The sequence below is a fragment of the Suillus subalutaceus genome (genome assembly GCF_016647625.1).
Source record: "Suillus subalutaceus strain FC151 chromosome Unknown DFJ58scaffold_157, whole genome shotgun sequence".
NCBI lineage: Eukaryota > Fungi > Basidiomycota > Agaricomycetes > Boletales > Suillaceae > Suillus > Suillus subalutaceus.
The window spans coordinates 27,091-45,772 of record NW_024540406.1 but is presented as its reverse complement, the minus strand read 5'-3'; the positions used below and the strand labels follow the sequence as shown (position 1 = coordinate 45,772).

Sequence of the window (18,682 nt, the reverse complement as noted above, 5' to 3'; positions counted from 1 at the left end):
GCCGTTACTCTATATACGCGATACTTTAGCTCTCTGAAATAAGGGGCAAGACTCGGGAAAGGGGCACAGCGCACGAGCTGAGGCCGAAGCCCTTCGGATCCGATACTACTTGAGTACGGTCTTAACAGTATATTCGAACTCATACCTTTCCGAGTTACTTAACATCTATCATGCCTCCTACCAAGACACAAACAACTCTGCACGCGGTCGGACTAACCTCCCTCCGTCGTGATCCGACACCTATAGTCAACACCTTCACCAGTTTCTCTCAGCGCCGTGTTAGCGCCCACGGAACCGCTCAAACCATATCCGAACTCCTTAATCGTCGACACCCGGAAACCCCAACACGCACTCCTGCCGTAGGACCTCCGGACGATGATGATCCCGATGATGGTGATGATGATTTCCCTGGTAATCCACCCGATGATAACGGTGGTGATCCGGATGATGATCCGGATGTTGAGGATGATGAAAATGACGGTCTAAACCCACAAGACCGCGTTATGCTTCGACTCTCAGAAGCCATCGATAACCTTGCTCGCAATAATCGTCGCGCGCCCGCATCCGAAGATTCTAGAGTCAAGGTCCGAGAACCGGATACCTTCGACGGATCCGAACCACGGAAGCTCCGTGCGTTCTTTGTCCAGTGTGAGCTTAACTTCCAGAGCAAGCCTAAGGCTTTCCGTACCGGAAGGGCTAAAGTCAACTTCGCCCAATCCTACCTTAAGGGTATGGCCCTTGAATGGTTTGAACCGGATCTCCTGTCCGATGATTCGGACGACCATCCGGATTGGATGGATGACTATTCCGTGTTCATGCTTGAACTCCAAGCCAACTTCGGGCCTCATGACCCATCCGGTGATGCAGAAATGCAGCTCGAACAGCTCCACATGCGCGATGGACAGCGCATCAACAAGTACGTTGTGGAATTCCAGCGTCTTGCTTCACAGGTTCGTGGCTGGGGCGACGGAGCCTTACGACGCCAATTCTACAACGGACTCCCGGCCCGTATCAAGGATGAAATCAGTCGCATGGGTAAACCCTCTACTCTTTCCGAATACAAAGTCCTCGCTCAGACTATCGACGCCCGATACTGGGAACGGAAGGGAGAGATCTCTCGAGAAGCTAAACCCACTTCATCCACTACCCCTAAGCAATCTGCTTCTGACCGGACGAACTCCAATACGTCCGGATCCGGAAATCACAAATCCGGAAACTCCAATGATCAGAAGTCTACAAAGCCATCCGCGTCCTCGAACTCGTCCGCTCCTAAGGTTCCGGATCTTACTTCCAAGCTGGGTAAGGACGGAAAGTTAACGTCCGAAGAGCGGCAGAGAAGGATGGACAAGAAACTCTGCTTATTCTGTGGTGGACCCGGCCATACTGCTCGGGAATGCACCAAGTCTACTTCGCGTGCTGCCAAAGGCCGCGCTGCAGTAGTCGCTCCGGAAGTCAAACCGGATGTCTCTACTGAGACAAAAAAATAGTCCGCGACTCTCCTAGCTCCGTGCAGGAAGAGGGTCGCGTTGACTCTGCCTGCACAAAGGAGTTAAGACTCAACGCTGTCGCGCTCTCGGATCCGACTTCCCTCTGTCCATATGTTTCACTTCCGTTACTTCCATCCGTATCCGAATTTCCAGCTCTTGTAGATTGTGGTTCTTCTCATTGTTTCATAGATACTGCGTTCATCCGAAAACACAAAATCCCTACATATCCGATACCTACGATTCCGCTCCGCTTGTTTGATGGTACTTGTAATAATACTATTTCCGAAGCTATAGATTTGTCCGTCCGCTTTCCGTCCGGTGTAGTCACCTCTGATACGTTCTACGTTACCCCTTTGGATTCATCTTGTTTTATCGTTCTTGGATATAGCTGGCTCACCCGACACAATCCGTTGATTGACTGGGTTTTGGGCAGCATCGAATTCCGGACGACATCTCATGGAATGCCATCGACCCCTCCGACGTCACTTCCGTCCTCGGATATCCCTCCTCCGACGGAAACCATACCTCCTCCGACTACATCCGTACCCTCCGCTGATAACACTGTTCCTAATATATCCCTAATCAATGCAGTTGCCTTTTGCCGGGCCTGCAAGTTAGAAGGATCGGTCCAGTTCAGTATATACCTTCGACCATCCGGTGTCGATCTCCGATCCGCTTCTCTATCGTCCGATCCTCCGGATCTATCCCAAATTCCTTCGGACTATCACGAGTTTGCGGATGTCTTCGACAAGGGAAAGGCTGGTCAGCTTCCTCCACATCGTCCTTATGATCTGAACATAGATCTGGAAGAAGGAACTAGTCCTCCCCTCGGAACTATCTATTCTCTATCCCCGGTCGAGCTTGCAGCCCTCCGGAAGTTTCTTGATGAAAATATTGCCTCTGGACTCCTCCGCTCCTCATCCTCTCCTCACGGAGCTCCGGTCCTATTTGTCAAGAAAAAGGACGGATCCCTCCGCCTTTGTGTGGATTTCCGTGGACTCAACCAGATCACTAAGAAAGACCGATATCCATTACCCCTCATTGCCGACCTATTAGACTCTCCGAGCCGTGCTAAAGTTTATACCAAAATCGACCTCCGATCCGCTTATCATCTCGTCCGGATAGCGGAAGGGGACGAATGGAAGACTGCCTTCCGAACGCGCTATGGCTCCTATGAATGGTTGGTGATGCCGGAAGGTCTCACTAACGCTCCAGCAGCATTCCAGCGCTTTGTCAATAGCGTGTTTGCTGATATGCTGGATGTATGCGTTATCGTATATCTGGACGACATCCTCATCTATTCCCATGACCTTGCGTCCCACAAGCAACACGTCCGAGAAGTACTCCGTCGACTCCGTAAACATCGTCTCTATGCCAAACCCGAAAAATGCGAATTCCATTCCACTTCCGTTGAATATCTCGGATATCTCCTATCTCCGGACGGCTTAACTATGTCGTCCGATAAGATCCAAGCTATTACTGACTGGCCGGAACCTCGGAAAGTCAAGGATATCCAATCCTTCCTCGGATTCGCAAATTTCTATAGACGGTTTATATTCAACTACTCGGATATCGTGGTTCCGTTAACACGGCTTACACGCAAGGATGCTCCGTGGAACTTTTCCGATGAATGTCGGAAATCCTTCGAAGAACTCAAGAAAGCCTTCACTACGGCTCCGGTGCTTACGCACTGGATGCCGGATGTTCCTATAGTTGTGGAAACCGATGCCTCTGACTACGCTATAGCTGGAATACTATCCATAGTATGTCCGGACTCAGAGCTTCGTCCGGTAGCGTTCTACTCTCGAACGCTAACCGCTCCGGAACTTAACTATGACACCCACGATAAGGAACTTCTAGCTATATACGAAGCTTTCCGGACCTGGCGACATTATCTAGAAGGCTCGGCCGAGCCTGTAGATGTTGTCACGGACCACAAGAACCTTGAGTACTTCGCCACTACCAAACTCCTCTCTCGCCGTCAGGCCCGCTGGTCGGAATTCCTCCATCAGTTCAATCTTGTCATCCGCTTCCGTCCCGGAAAACTCGGAGTTAAACCGGATTCCCTTACTAGACGCTGGGACGTCTATCCCAAAGAGGGGGATAAGGACTACGCTCGAGTTAACCCTCATAACTTCCGTCCGGTATTCACGTCCGAACAGTTAGCTTCGTCCCTACGAGCCTCAACCTTAGCAACTCCGGTTCTTAGAGCAGCTGTTCTAATGGATATTGATGACCTTCGGAAAGACATCCTGACCGCACTTCCTAATGACCCTATTGCAACCAACCATCTTCCGGTACCTTCAGATCCGAGATGGACAGTGGACGATAGGGGTTTCCTCCGTTGCGACAACCGTATATATGTCCCAGAATCCGATAACCTTCGACTTCGCGTCCTCCGTAATACTCATGATCACCCCTTATCCGGACATTTTGGTCAAAACCGAACCCTAGACCTCATCCGACGCGAGTATACATGGCCGGGTATACGCACCTATGTTAAGGACTACGTCCGGTCCTGCACTACCTGCGCCCGAGCCAAGGTTCCGAGACATAAACCCTACGGATTGCTCAAGCAACTACCCATACCGGAAAAGCCTTGGAATTCCATATCCATGGATTTCATAGAGCAACTTCCGGACTCATCAGGCTTTACAGCCATCCTCGTTATCATAGATCGTTTATCCAAACAAGCAATATTTGTTCCGACTCACGATACCATTACCTCTCCGGATCTCGCTCGTCTATTCCTACTTCATGTGTTTTCCAAGCACGGAGTTCCGTCCCATGTCACCTCGGATCGCGGTACAGAGTTTGTATCCCACTTCTTCCGATCCTTAGGAAAAGCATTGGATATGGTCCTCCACTTCACATCCGGATATCATCCGGAAGGGGATGGACAAACCGAGCGTGCCAACCAAACCCTGGAACAATACCTTCGGATATATTGCAATTATCAACAGGACAACTGGTCGGAACTACTTCCCTTAGCAGAATTTGCCTACAATAACGCTCCAAGTGCTACTACCGGAGTATCGCCTTTCTTTGCTAATAAGGGTTATCATCCGAACATATCCGTCCATCCGGAACGCGATCTATCCTCCATCCGCGCTCGCGACTATGCTATAGACCTCGACGACCTTCACCAATTCCTTAGAGAAGAAATGGCTCACGCCCAAGAAAGATATCAAGGACCTGCGGACGCTAAACGGAAACCTGCTCCGGATATCAATATCGGAGACCAAGTCTTTGTCAAGGCTAAGTACTTCCGGTCCACTCGTCCGTCTAAGAAACTCTCGGAAAAGAATCTAGGTCCGTTTGAAGTCATATCCCGTCCGGGTACCCATTCCTTTACCATCCGACTTCCCGAATCCATGAAATCCGTCCACCCCGTCTTCCATGTCTCACAGCTAGAACCATCCGTTCCGAACACAATTCCCAATCGGATCCAGCCTCCTCCACCTCCGGTCGAAGTCGACGGAGAACCAGAATATGAGATATCCGAAATCCTAGACTCTAAGCTGGACCGTCGTAGAAGACAATGCCAACTCTTATACCTCGTCCGATGGTCCGGATACGAAGGAACAGACGAAGAGACTTCATGGCTACTAGCCACGGAACTCGGAAACGCGTCCGATCTAGTCTCGGATTTCCACACTGCATATCCAGACAAACCCGGTCCTATTGCTATACAATGAATATACAAAGCGGATATACAAGTACATTAGTAGCAGAGAAGGCAGATCCGAAAATCCTCAGCCATCCATCTCCATGTCCCCACCCGATCCGGATCCGGATTCATCAACGTCCTTGTCAGTGGCCTCAGAACGAGCCGCCTCTGTAATCCGGATTCCATTCCGGATCCCCTCAAGAAGGATGGTCTGGAACTCCCTCTGCTGCTCCAAAAACGCCTCCAAGTTAGTATTCATCCGCTCTATAGCAGTCCTACTCCCTTCCGCCGCTCCGATGCTCTGCTGGAGCAATCCGTTGGTCCGAGCCAGTTCCGCTACAATGCTATTAGCGGCCGCGACCCAGGCCTGATCATCATACTCCACTTCCACCTCATCCGCTACTACCGTCTTCATATCCGGATCCGGAGTCGGACTCTGCTGGCGCTTCTTACCCTTGCCTCTCGGAGATGGGTTCTCAGCAGCGCGCTGCCTCTTCTTAGACTTGGAATCCGTAACGGTTCCAGGTCGTCCGGGACAAGGAGCCTTGTCCTTCCGGCACGCGTTACAAGCCTTGATCTATCCGAATGTTAAGAGTCACGGATCCGAAGATTCAAGGATGACTTACCAAGGAATTGCTATCCGCATCGGACCACAGACAGGCCCGACCCTTCTTAGCGCAGCGGGTACAAGCCCCATCCTTATCCGCTGAGATGGCGCGAGACTACGGATCCGATAAGGGACGGATCCGATAGAACAAGTCATAACTCACCATTTCCGCTACTATAGCCCTGCGCCTAGCCTCCTCCGCTTCCCTTCGGGCCTCAGCCCGTTCAATCTTCTTAATCCCTGCCAAGCGCTTCCGTTCCGCCTCTTCCGCTTGTTGCTTCAGCTTTTCAGCCTCTTCCTCCTTCCGAACCTCGGCCTCAGCAGCAGCCAGCGCGGCCTGGATATCCGCCAGAGTCTGCTTAGCGGTCTTCTTAGAGCCGGATCCGTTATCAGTCATGGTTGAGATAAGCTAGTGGTAGTGAAAAAGTAGGGAAAGGAAGGAACACCCTGCGACGCTTTGGCATCCGTATATCTGTCAGAATCCGAACTCAGCAACTTCTCCCATCAGCTTCTCCATTGTCTCGCACTCATACCATCCGTTCCGGATCGCTGATTCTTGTGCCTCTAGGGATCGGCCCTAAGGGGGGGATACTGTCATATACCATATATCCGGTTACAGATCCGATGATCTGGATCTCAGATCCGATCTAGATCCGATGAACATATCCATCGTCCGGTCCACAGATCCGCTTTGATTCTTATTTCATTTCCTGTTCATATAACTCTAACTATCGTTCATCTCCTTTCGGTATTCCTGTACACCGGTATACCGGTTATCCTTTACTTCCGCTTTGCTTACTGATCCGCTATGCTTACTGATCCGCTACACTTACGAATCCGCTTTTACTTGTACTTCATTCCCGGTTCATGATTCGTGATCCATCCAACTTACCAATACGCTCCACTTAGACTTTGCTTATACTTTCGTACATAGCCTCGCACCTTTGCTTATGGATCATTCCGTTAGCTATCCGTAGTATATAAACCTTTGTATATGCGCTGTAGTAGATCAGTTCGAATATCATCTTAGATTGCACTCATTCCGTCTGGACTCTGAGTCCCTCCGTTATCCATCCGGACTTGAGTACGCTACTCTTGTCTACTCCGAGACTTAGGATAGATTCCTATAGTCTACATATCCGCCTCTGTCTTCGGACAGTCCTCACCCGTTAGTTTCTAGTCCGGATCCGATCCGGATTGGCCGTTACTCTATACACGCGATACTTTAGCTCTCTGAAATAAGGGGCAAGACTCGGGAAAGGGGCACAGCGCACGAGCTGAGGCCGAAGCCCTTCGGATCCGATACTACTTGAGTACGGTCTTAACACATTTCAGAACATGAAACACTAATTGACCAAATACAGATATACAGCGATGGATCGGGCTATAAGGGTAAAATCGGGGCAGCTGCAGTCCTATTCCGCGCAGGACAGCAGCCCAGAACACTGCAATATCACCTCGGGACGGATGAAGAGCATACGGTATTTGAAGCAGAAGAAGTCGGCCTGATTCTAGCCGCACGTTTGATGGCCACGGAACGCGACCTGTCCTTCCCCCTTTCTATCTCGGTGGACAACCAAGCTTCGATTCGAGCAGGTGAGACATTCCATTCACGTCCTGGTTCCTATCTGGCGGATTGTTTTCGTAGGATGATGAGCAAAATCGCCAAAGATAATGTAGACTTCAAGGTAACCATGCGCTGGGTCCCAGGACACTCAGGGATCCATGGCAATGAGGAGGTCGATAAGCACGCCAAACTGGCAGCAGTGAGCCATCATAACAACAGCCCCGTCAACCGCCTACCCCGCCTCCTTCGACACCGAGCCCTCCCACTAAGCATTTCGGCCCTAAGAGAAACGCAAAGCAAGGACACTACCCAGAGATGGGGACAGCTCTGGCGCAAATCCCCGCGTTTCTACCGCTTCAATCAACTCGACCCCAGCATCCTCAAACGTTCATTCACCAAATTAACTGCCAATTTCCCAAAACGCCTCATCAGCCTCTATATATTCCTTCGAACTGGCCACGCACCACTTAACAAGCACCTTCACCGTATCCGCAAAGCTGACAGCCCATCTTGCCCCCACTGCCCCGGCATAGATGAGACGGTACACCACTACCTGCTAGACTGCCCACACTTCCAACATGACCGTCACATACTTGTCAGCGCCCTAGGGCAAAGAGCCACTTCCATTCAATTCCTTTTGACAGACCCCGACGCCACCCCTCACCTTGTTAGATATGTCAATGGCACTTGTAGATCCAAGACCGTCCTTGGTGAAATTCCACTTCCTTGCACTCCGGCAGACTGATCAGTTTTGAACAGGTTTGAAAGCACGCAAGCTTGTACACGCACCTCGGTACCATCAAACATTTCATATCATCTTGTATCACCACCACTCACTCGCACACACGGAGTCACTAGCTTCATCACTGGTATCAGTCAGACGGGAACGGGTCCTCCCATCAGCCAACAAAATGGGACCACCCACCAATTAATCCTACTGCAACCTTTTGACTCCTGTACCTGCCCGCTTCTGCGGCCGAGTATGTGTCTTTGTCTTCATACCGATAATCCATACCTACCACAAGCGTACATATAAGTCGTCTCATCTTCGATGGGTTGCACGTCTAAAATGGCCGGCGGGAACGGCAGACTGATGGGGCACGTCCCACATCAGGGCATTCGCGAACTCAGAGATGCGCAGGGGGCACTGGGGGCCCCCTAGACTAGATAGTATTGTCCTCCATAGAGTATTACTCTCCATAGGACATGAAAATTGAATCAAAAAAAAAAAAAAATGCGCACCTTACCGCAGACTACGGCAGTTGCTGCAGCAGACGACCATATATGGAAGTGATGGGTATGCAGGTCACGGGTCTCAAAATCCCAACCCGCACCCGTACCCGCCAGTACCCATACCCGCGACCCGCCGCGGGTTACCCGTACCCGTGCTAATGCCTAGGCAGTCTCTAGCAATGTGTCCGTACCGCTGACACTTTGCACAATGCACAGGTTCTCGTTTGTTCTTTTTGATCTGTAATTTGTTTTTGTTTGGTGTTATTCCATCTCGTATACCTTCATTGGCTGTCTTCAGGTCCTTGAGTGAGATGATAAGGTGGGCCACTCTTTGGGTTGGTGTGCGTTTGGCTGGGGGCTTGATCCATCTTGCTGTTGTGATAGCGTTCTCTTTCCATCCATTCTCTCACTCCAGTTCTCGTATTTGTTCTGTGTTGCTCGGGTTGAAGGTCAGTGGAACAAATTGGATAACTACCAGGAATGATCATTCTTTGAGTGTCGCCCCGGGATCCAGGGCTTGGGTGAAGCTGTCCTTGATGTGTTGGTCTCTGAGGTATTCCGCTGCTTGGGTGGTGACCATTTCGACAATTGTGCCTCCATTACGGAATTGAGTGATCGATCGAATGTCCAGTTCCGGGGTGTCCTCTTTGGTGATCGTGGTGAGAGCCTGTTTAATCTTTTCTGTCAGTTGGGCGTGTGAGATCTTACCCGGAGCCAGTTGGCTGTCGGATGGTATATCAATTAGGATTTGGCGTGCTTTCACTGCGTTTTGTGCAGCTCTTTGTACCGCTTGAAGATTTGGATTGGAGTCATTGTTGTTGAGTCCTGTAAGCAGTGCTGTCTTGTATCCTCCTTGTTTGGACATCTCCTTGACTTGGGTAGTGAGCGAGATGACCGCTTCTTGCATCTTCTCCAGTCGGGAGTCAATGGTTGCTGTGTTTGTATCTGCGTCTGCTGTCTGGCTTTCAGTATCTATGGTCGTGGCGAGTTCTATAAATTTGGCCTGTGTGATGTTTAGTTCTACTGCTGTTGAGGAAATACTTTCTGAGACGTCTTGGATCTTTGCTATGTGTGGAGAGACTGCGGAGAGGACTAGAGTTGCTATTTTGTCGGCTGTTTCTATGTCTGCTGCTTTTTCGAGTAGGAAGGCTACCGCTCTGATAGCAAGTTGGACTGGTACGGTTGTTCCTGGCATTTGTGTGATGTGGAACAATATATCTGATAGATTGTCAGTGGAGAAGGGTTTGCCGCTAATGGCCATGGTCATTTGTTCTAGATAGGTTTGAGCACTTGCTGCGTCTGTAACTTCGCTGTTTGAGGCAATTATTTCATTTATTTCTAGTCTAGATGAGGATCTTGTTGCCGGAGTGGCTATTTTCTGAGCAATTTTTAGTTTGGGTGGCATTGTTGTTTTTAGTTCTTTCTTGTGTTTTTGTGATTTTGTAGCTTTATGTTTCTAGTATGTATATCTAATTGATAGAAGAAGAGGAAGAGGAAAGGGGGTTGGTATGGGACGGCTTTGACGCCGTCGCCGACGTTCTACTTGGTTGTTGAGTTTCGGGGTCCTAGACGGGGTGCCACTTGGTACGGGTCCAAGAAGCGCTTTTAACTCGTCTTAACCAAGTGGTCACACGGCAGAGCCAAAATCTGTATCTCTTGGACAGTGCAAGTTTGAAACCTGCTGACAACATTTTTTTCTATCAGAACACGCCTTGAAGATTCGCTCATGAATGGTTTCGTCGGGGACTCACTTTAACTGGTCTTAGCCAAGCGGTTACTGCACCAGAGTCAAAATCTGTATCTCTTGGATTGTGCAGGTTCGAAACCTGCCGAAGATAGGTCTGCTTTTTGTCAGAAGCGCGCCCTGAAGATTCATTCATGGACAGTGCCTCGGAGGTTCATCTCAACTTCATCCTGGCCAATGTAGTTAGCACAACAGAGTCAAAATCTGTTTCTCTTGCAATGTGTAGGTTCAAAATCCGCCAACATCAAGGTTTTTTTCCTATCGGAACACACCTTGACATTCACTCGTGGATGGTTTCTTCGGAGGCTTATCTTAACTAGTCTTAGCCAAGAGATTACCACCACAGACTCAAAATCTGTTTCCCTTGGATTGCGCAAGTTTGAAACCTGCCCACGCCAAGGTTTTTCTCTATCTTAACATGCCTTGACATTCACTCATGGATGGTTTTGTCGCTACCGCATATCAACTGGTCTTATTCAAGTTGTTACTGCAATAGAATCAAAATATGTATCTCTTGGATCGTGCAGGTTCGAAACCTCCCGACGACAGGTTCCTTTTTCTGTTGGAAGCACACCTTGAATATTCACTCATGGACAGTTCCTCGGAGGTTCCTCTCAACTTCATCCTGGCCAAAGTGCTTATCAGAACAGAATCAAAATCTGTTTCTCTTGGACTGTGCAGGTTCCAAACCTGCCGGCAACAAGGTTTTTTGTTTCCATTGGTATCATGATACATTCTTCGTACGTATCCATTTTACATGCACATTCACCTATCATACACGTTCCATCCACGTTCACGTTTTCGTTCTCCGTCTCAACGATTCTCTAATATGTAGCGTCTACGATATTCCTTTTCCTCAGTCTTTCCAACTGAGACTGAGGTGAGCATGCTTATTACAACTCTACATATATACATACTGACTAGCGATACTTAGCTCTTTCTTCTTCGTTTCTAGTCCGAGCCTCTTCACTCCTCAATAATTGGAACACGCCTTGAAGATTCACTCATGGATGGTTTCTTCAGAGGTCCCTCTTAACTGGTCTAAGTCGAGTGGTTGCCCCAACAGAATCAAAATCTGTTCCTCTTGGACTGCGCAGCTTCGAAACCTGCCGATCTTGTCAAGGTTTTTTTCTATCGCAACACGCCTTGACATTCACTCGTGAATGGATTATTCGGAGTCTCATCTTAACCCGTCTTAGCCAAGTAGTCACACAACAGAATCAAAATCTGTATCTCTTGGACTGTGCAAGTTTGAAACCTGCTGACAACAGTTTTTTTCTATCAGAACACGTCTCGAAGAGTCGCTCATGAACGGTTTCGTCGGAGCCTCGCTCTAACTGGTCTTAGCCAAGCGGTTACTGCAACAGAATCAAAATCTGTCTCTCTTGGACCGTGCAGGTTCGAAACCTGCCGCAAATAGGTTCTGCTTTTTTGTTGGACGCGCGTCCTGAAGATTCATTCAAAGACAGTTCCTCGGAGGTTCATCTTAACGTCATCCTGACCAAAGTGATTCCCGCAATAGAATCAACATCTGTTTCTCTTGGACTGTGCAGGTTCCAAACCTGGCAACAACAAGGTTTTTTTTATATCGGAACACACAAATAATTCAATAATTGACATTCGCTCGTATAGTTTCTTCGGAGGCTTATCTTAACTAGTCTTAGCCAAAATGTTGACACAATAGACTCAAAATCTGTTTCCGAAACCTGCCCATGAGTCCACGACAAGGTTTTTCTCCATCTTACATAACACGCCTTGCTAACGCATCTTAACTGGTCTTATCCAAGTTGTTACCCGCAACGGAATCAAAATCTGTATCTATTGGATAGTGCAGGTTCGAAACCTGCCGACGACAGGCTCCTTTTTCTGTCGAAAGCACCCCTTGAAGATTCATCTCAACTTCATCCTGGCCAAAGTGCTTATCAGAACAGAATCAAAATCTGTTTCTCTTAGGCTGCGCAGGTTTGAAACCTGCTAACGACAACGTTTTTTCTTCTTTCTATTGCAACACGCCTTGAAGAATCACTCATGGATGATCTCCTCAGAGGTCCATCTTAACTGGTCTTAGCTAGTAGGTGGTTACCATAACAGAATCAAAATCTGTCAAACCTGCCGACGATAAGGTTTCTTTTTCCTATCGGAGTTCCTCAGAGGCTCCTCTTAGCTGATCTTAGCCAAGTGGTCACCACAACAGAATCAAAATCTGTTCCTCTTGGACTGCGCAGGTTCGAAATCTGCCGACCACAACGTTTTTTTCTATCATAACATACTTTGACATTTACTCATGGATGGTTTCGGTGCTGATCTTAACCGTTCTTAACCAAGTGGTTACTACAACAGAATCAAAATCTGTCGCTCTTTGACGCGCGTTCGAAACGTGCCGAATGACAGGTTTCAGAGTCGAAATCTGTTTCTCTTAGAGTAGGTTCGAAACCTGCTGACAACATTTTTGCGGTGTATGGATCCTCGGAGGTCCATCTTAACTAGGTCCAGTCATTGGACCGAAACCTCCTTTTTTATGTGATAGTCTGACCATGAAAAGGAATTCACCTCTACGCCCCGCGAGGCTCGTCTCAGAAACATAAGATATATCCCCGAGGTGCATACGTGTCAACCTAGATATAGTGTCGGAGGTCGGTGCTAAGCACCACTGCGATATCTACGTGGATATCTGCACGGTTGATTACCTTCAAGTTCATTGCTGAGTGGTTCGTCACTGACTCGATTATATAGGTTTTCCTATAGCCTGGTAACTTACTGTCTCGCCGTCCCAGCACCTCTCTCGTCCTCAAAATGACCACGGTGCAGTCAGTGCAGATACACAGCAAATGGAATGCTGCAGTTTTGGTCGCTCCAGCTTACATCTTCCTTGGACCTTACATCGGGGAAAAGCTCCTTCACAAAAACAAGGTAATTTCAGAATTTTTTGGAGAATCCCGCGTAATTTCAGTGAAATCGAGTACGACCAGATTTCTCAAGCTCAGTCGCAGTTACTTCGAATTACTTCGAATTTCAGTCATTATTCTTCGAATACCATCAAATTATCTTGAATTCAGTCGAAGTCGACATACATGAACATCGATTAAATCATAATTAAACGAAATATCACCATCAAAAGACGGGAAAAGAAAGAAAAGAAAAGAAAAGAAAAGAAAAGAAAAAGAAAAGAAAAGAAAAGAAAAGAAAAGAAAAGAAAAGAAAAGAAAAGAAAAGAAAAGAAAAGAAAAGAAAAGAAAAGAAAAGAAAAGAAAAGAAAAGAAAAGAAAAGAAAAGAAAAGAAAAGAAAAGAAAAGAAAAGAAAAGAAAAGATCTCTTTCATTGATTCAGCAGGCATTGCCTACATCATCAGCATCGACAGAGCGCTTGTTTGTCACAACCACCCTCATGTCCAATACCACCGCTTGCAACTCTTGGACGAGGATATATCTTCCATCCACACGGCTATCAATAGAGCCAACCAGGTCATCACCAATGTGACAACCTGATATATGGATCTGACGAAACGAGAGGCTCGGACTAGAGACGCGGAAGGAAGGCTCAGTCTTAGTTAGAAAGACTGAGGGAAAGGGAAAAATCCTGATGCTGAATATGAAAGAATCATTGAGACGGAGAACGAAAGTGAACATAGATGAAACGTGTATGATAAGGTGAATGTGTATGTAAAGATACGTACGAAGGACTCGGATGTATCGTGATAATGGATGACAAACATATCGCAGGACTATTCAACTCACGCAGATACCAGAGCAGCGCTCAACTTCCATTCACTGCGATGTATACGCTGACACGTTTAGCCAGTACCTACATGCCTTTAGCTTAGCACTTTAGCTCATCATAAATATGGTACTCACGCGCAACGCTCCAGCAAGGCGCTATCAGTCTTGAGAGTGTGAACGTCGGGTGCTCCCGCGAATGTCTCGTTGAACTTCATCTCCGTCAAATCATCTCGCCAAGATGCCCAGGAAGGTGTGATATCCCCTGGGGTGTATCTGTCGTCAGGAGTTTCAAACATGACCATAGCCATGAATGAATTCGAGAAAGCAGTGATGAACTGTGAATTGTTGTATGGAGGACCACCCCTGAAACAGTATACAATCAAAGTAGGGGTTGACCCATTTCTTCAACTTACCCATATGAGATGAAGTAGTATTGAACATCATCTCCATGCAGGCCAGGTGGGATTGCAAACTCGCCCTGCTTGTATTCAGTATACATAGATTACAAGTTGCCTCGAACTCACTTTCCAAGCTCGTTCTCCAAATTCTGTGAGGAGATAATAAGTGGGGCAAACGAATATTGCTAAACCGATCCATGAAATCAGGCACATTGATCATCGCTTCAAAAATACACATACATTCACCCATCACAAGATCTGCCTGGTTAACGTTACTTCCGTAGTTCTGGTACATCGTCACCGCTCCAGCAACTTGAGCAGGACCGAAATTCGGGAAAAGCGCCTTGACATAATCTGCAACATCCAATGTCATCGATTGGTCGACGAAATTGTTCCCCTCATGCGAATTGGTCATAGAAAGGAGATAGTTCTAAGGGAGAAAGGGTCTCAGTTTGTTTGTGAGATAGATGCATTCATGGATCGTACGCCATTCAAACGACCTTCTCTTATCGTCACGGTAGGCCTCTCCAAGATGAAAGTGCCATCCACAACAGGGACGAATACGTACGAGCCAAAGAACCCGTTGGCGTTGATGTTATAGTTCAAGGTCTCCAACGTATTGACGTCTGCAGCGCGTAAACAAGAGAGGGTATCTGAACTTGAGGTACAGCTGCAAGTTGAGGAATTAGATATGGAATGGCGGTTCTTTAAAGAATTTACTTTGTTCCATTGACGACCTCACTATACAACATCTGATAGTAGTATTCAGGATTCTGCGGATATCGCCCTCATGAACAAGAATCACCTCCGGAATCCGGTCATTATAGTTGTATTGGGACGGCAAGAACGTAGAACTCGTCATGGCATTTTTGAAGAGGGGAGGCTGCGTGTTTCCTCCATGAGCAACGATATGTTGTAGCACTGAACCGGCACCTGAAACAAAGTAATGAACGATAATGACGAAGAGTACCTAGCGCAGCTCACCAGCGGACTCTCCCCAAATTGTGACCTTCGTGGGGTCGCCACCGAAGCTGCTTATCTATCCGGGTAAGCTTCATATCAGCTGGGGTATACCACGCAAGTAAAGAGTCCTGCTCACGTGGGTCTGCACCCACTGTAACGCATAATTCTGGTCGACTTAGAATATTAAGTTCAGTTCGATCTGAATGACTGCCAGACCATGATAATCACGTACGTAGTCCAGCATTGAGTGCACCCCCTTCCTTGACCGCTTCGCCAGGAAGAAAACCTAATCGGCAATGTATACACCTTAGTACGCATCTCAAAGTGACATGAACAGCAAAAACATACCGAATAAACCGAGGCGGTACTGAATTAAGACACTGATGACACCGTGATTCGAGTCCACAATTAGATCTGCGCCGTTGAAGTCGCTTGCAGCTCCTTGGATATACCCCCCACCGTGAATGAAAACAGCAACTGGGAGCCCTCCTCCCGGAGTGGCCACCACTTCACTTCCAGGAGTGTATACACTACCGCCGCGTAAGCACTGATTGCAAATGTCAACATCATCATTCCATGACAGGGCTTACTTCAAGAATAAACAGTCTTCAGATTGACTGATAGCCCTTTTCCTCACAGAGGTGCTTTCAAACGGGTTTGTCAAAGAGTTGCCTCCGGGTGCTTGATTGCATTCGTCTGGTTGCGTGGTAGCTTGTTGAACCCCGGAGACGGCCGACGGAGGCTGCGGGGCTGCCCATCTCAAGTCGCCTATGCGCTTGGTGCGTGAGCTGAGATTTTGTGCAACAAACCGAACTAGACGCACCGACTGCAGGAGCTGCGTAGCGTATTCCAAGGAAGCTGGTGATGTTTGTCGCTGTGTCAACTGATCCCTGGTACTGGGCATAACCCAAGTTGACGATGGGTGCAGATACGGTAGCTGCCGGAGAAGATAATGCTCCTAGCGCAAGCAAAACCTGCGACACGACTAGTAGATTGGCTCTAGTAGACAGTTTCAATCCCACAGATCCCGCAGTAATAATCATCCTTGACAAGGGTGATGAAGATGGTGCAACCTGACGGACATTATAAAGCTCAATTGCAAGAGCGGGTCCGAGCTAAATACCGGTACCATGAGTAAAAATAGGATGCTGCGCTCTGTCCAGACTCCACTCACCAGGTGCTTTGCAATTGGGGATATTCATCATTTCCTGATGATAAATCCATTTAATTTAAAAAATACATTGTACTTACATTATGATCATATGATGGAAGAGCTTCAAGTTCCATCACCATCAGTACCTAGGTGCGTAAATACCGCATCCCCTGACCTGCAGGTTGTATTCCCTGTAGATATATTGTTGCAGGCATCAATCCCTTTAGCCAATCACGGTGGACCAGGGGTCCCAAGGGCAGGAGCTACGCGCGCTACCATCGGCCTTTCCACAGCTTAGTCAGCACGTGGACTAGATTTCACCATGTCATCATCATCATCATCTCTGTTTGTCCGCCTTGCTCTGGGCTTAGGCCGCTGGCCCTGCTCCAACGGAGTCTCGGGAGTGGCTGTAATCAACGTGGTCAATCCTGAGTGGGTTCAGTGACTCCTGCCCTGACACTTAACTTAATCGTCACGTTATGCACCGAGTCCATCGGCTTCATATACACGGCATCTCATTGCGCTCTGCGCTAGCATCATAGTCTCGGCTTCGGTTCAACACCAATCTGCGCCTTCTGACTGCAGCGAGTGGATGTTATAACCCTGACGGCGTTCTGCTTAATAGTGTCTCGGCTGTCCTCATTATATCCTACAGCTCGGCCTTGCTCATCGTACCTCTCGACTGTCAAATAATGCTACAAACATTTGGGGAGGGTATTGCCATCGCAGGGTTACCTTTCCTCTTTTTGGGCGTCGTACTCCTCTTCCAGGTGATGATCGCATTGTCAAGGATACAGGCTGCCAAAATATTAGCGCGGAGGAACTTGTGTCTGACCTAGACATGGATGGAGGTCTGCGCTACTGGAGGGAAAGGACTTAGAACGGTGATGAACTCGGTGAAGACGATTTTCACTCTCCGATTTGTCTCGTACTTTGTCGCGAAGCCTTTCCTGTATGAGTCATTCCTGTCTAGTTTTTTTTATTGAACGCCATCCTCAACGATCACAGACTGGATGTTAGGGCTTTCATTCACTATATTTGGCTACGCCTATGACGGGACATCAAACGTGTCATCAGTATTCATGTTCACTGCCCAGGTTCGCACTTATTGCCTATGTAAAACTGTTGCAACATCTTCACACCCTCGTGCAGATCTGGAACTTATGCATAGCGCTGTTTATATTTGCTTGTTTCTTCACTTTCGTCGCACTGTGCCGACTGCACGGTTCCCAGTCGGCTGCATACAGCCACGTCTGGACGCTCACCAATCTCATGGACGGGTGGTCGCCTGTGATGCGGTGGGGACACAAGGAGGGCGGAATCTCGTACTGTCATGCTGGTAGGGTACTTATATACTCACGATGCTACTGCTTTGACACTTTTCAAAAGGGATGAGCGATCACCCGCTCCCAGATGTGAAGATGGACTGCGTTCATGCTGCCAAATCTGTATCTCTTGGCCTGTGCAAGTTTGAAACCTGCTGACAACATTTTTTCTATCAGAACACGCCTCGAAGATTCGCTCATGAATGGTTTCGTCGTGGGCTCACTCTGACTGGTCTTAGCCAAGCAATTACTGCAGCAGAATCAAAATCTGTATCTCTTGGACTGTGCAGGTTCGAAACCTGCCGAAGATAGGTCTGCATTTTTGTCGGAAGCGCGCCCTGAAGATTCATTCATGGACAGTTCCTCGGAGGTTTATCTCAACTTCATCCTGGCCAATGTGGTTAGCACAACAGAGTCAAAATCTGTTTCTCTTGCGCTGTGCAGGTTCAAAACCTGCCAACAACAAGGTTTTTTTCCTATTGAAACACACCTTGACATTCATTCGTGGGTGGTTTCTTCGCAGGCTTATCTTATATAGTCTTAGCCAAGAGGTTACCCCCACAGACTCAAAATCTGTTTCCCTTGGATTGCGCAAGTTTGAAACCTGCCCACGCCAAGGTTTTTCTCTATCTCAACGTGCCTTGACATTCACACATGGATGGCTTTGTCGCTACCGCATATTAACTAGTCTTATCCAAGTTGTTTCTGCAACAGAATGAAAATCTGTATCTCTTGGATAGTGCAGGTTCGAAACCCGCCAACGACAAGTCCCTTTTTCTGTCGGAAGCACGCCTTGAAGATTTACACATGAACAGTTCC

At 47.9% G+C, this 18,682-nt stretch overlaps 3 protein-coding genes and 1 non-coding gene across 4 annotated transcripts; 2 read left to right on the top strand and 2 right to left on the bottom strand.

Moving 5' to 3' along the window:
* Positions 1–9,048: 9,048 nt before the first annotated feature.
* Positions 9,049–9,825, bottom strand: DFJ58DRAFT_733779 (uncharacterized protein; the record flags this gene model as incomplete). Its single annotated transcript, XM_041386340.1, has 1 exon — positions 9,049–9,825. The coding sequence occupies one exon, from the start codon at positions 9,823–9,825 to the stop codon at positions 9,049–9,051; it is 777 nt and encodes a 258-aa protein (XP_041238172.1).
* A 498-nt stretch (positions 9,826–10,323) lies between these two features.
* On the top strand, positions 10,324–10,402 carry DFJ58DRAFT_t137. Its single transcript has one exon. It is a non-coding gene; the product is annotated as a tRNA-Leu (tRNA).
* A 3,670-nt stretch (positions 10,403–14,072) lies between these two features.
* Positions 14,073–16,428, bottom strand: DFJ58DRAFT_709207 (Alpha/Beta hydrolase protein; the record flags this gene model as incomplete). The annotated part of the gene is made up of 14 exons (XM_041383799.1): positions 14,073–14,109; positions 14,160–14,387; positions 14,438–14,502; positions 14,549–14,607; positions 14,663–14,852; positions 14,909–15,092; positions 15,143–15,174; positions 15,228–15,355; positions 15,407–15,461; positions 15,522–15,559; positions 15,618–15,671; positions 15,734–15,915; positions 15,976–16,160; positions 16,213–16,428. 14 exons carry the CDS (start codon positions 16,426–16,428, stop codon positions 14,073–14,075), a joined length of 1,653 nt encoding a protein of 550 aa, XP_041238171.1.
* An 811-nt stretch (positions 16,429–17,239) lies between these two features.
* DFJ58DRAFT_124857 (uncharacterized protein) lies at positions 17,240–18,119 on the top strand. The gene is made up of 4 exons (XM_041378744.1): positions 17,240–17,490; positions 17,547–17,635; positions 17,691–17,877; positions 17,928–18,119. Exons 2-4 carry the CDS (start codon positions 17,552–17,554, stop codon positions 18,020–18,022), a joined length of 366 nt encoding a protein of 121 aa, XP_041238170.1. The 5' UTR covers positions 17,240–17,490; positions 17,547–17,551; the 3' UTR covers positions 18,023–18,119.
* Positions 18,120–18,682: the final 563 nt, after the last annotated feature.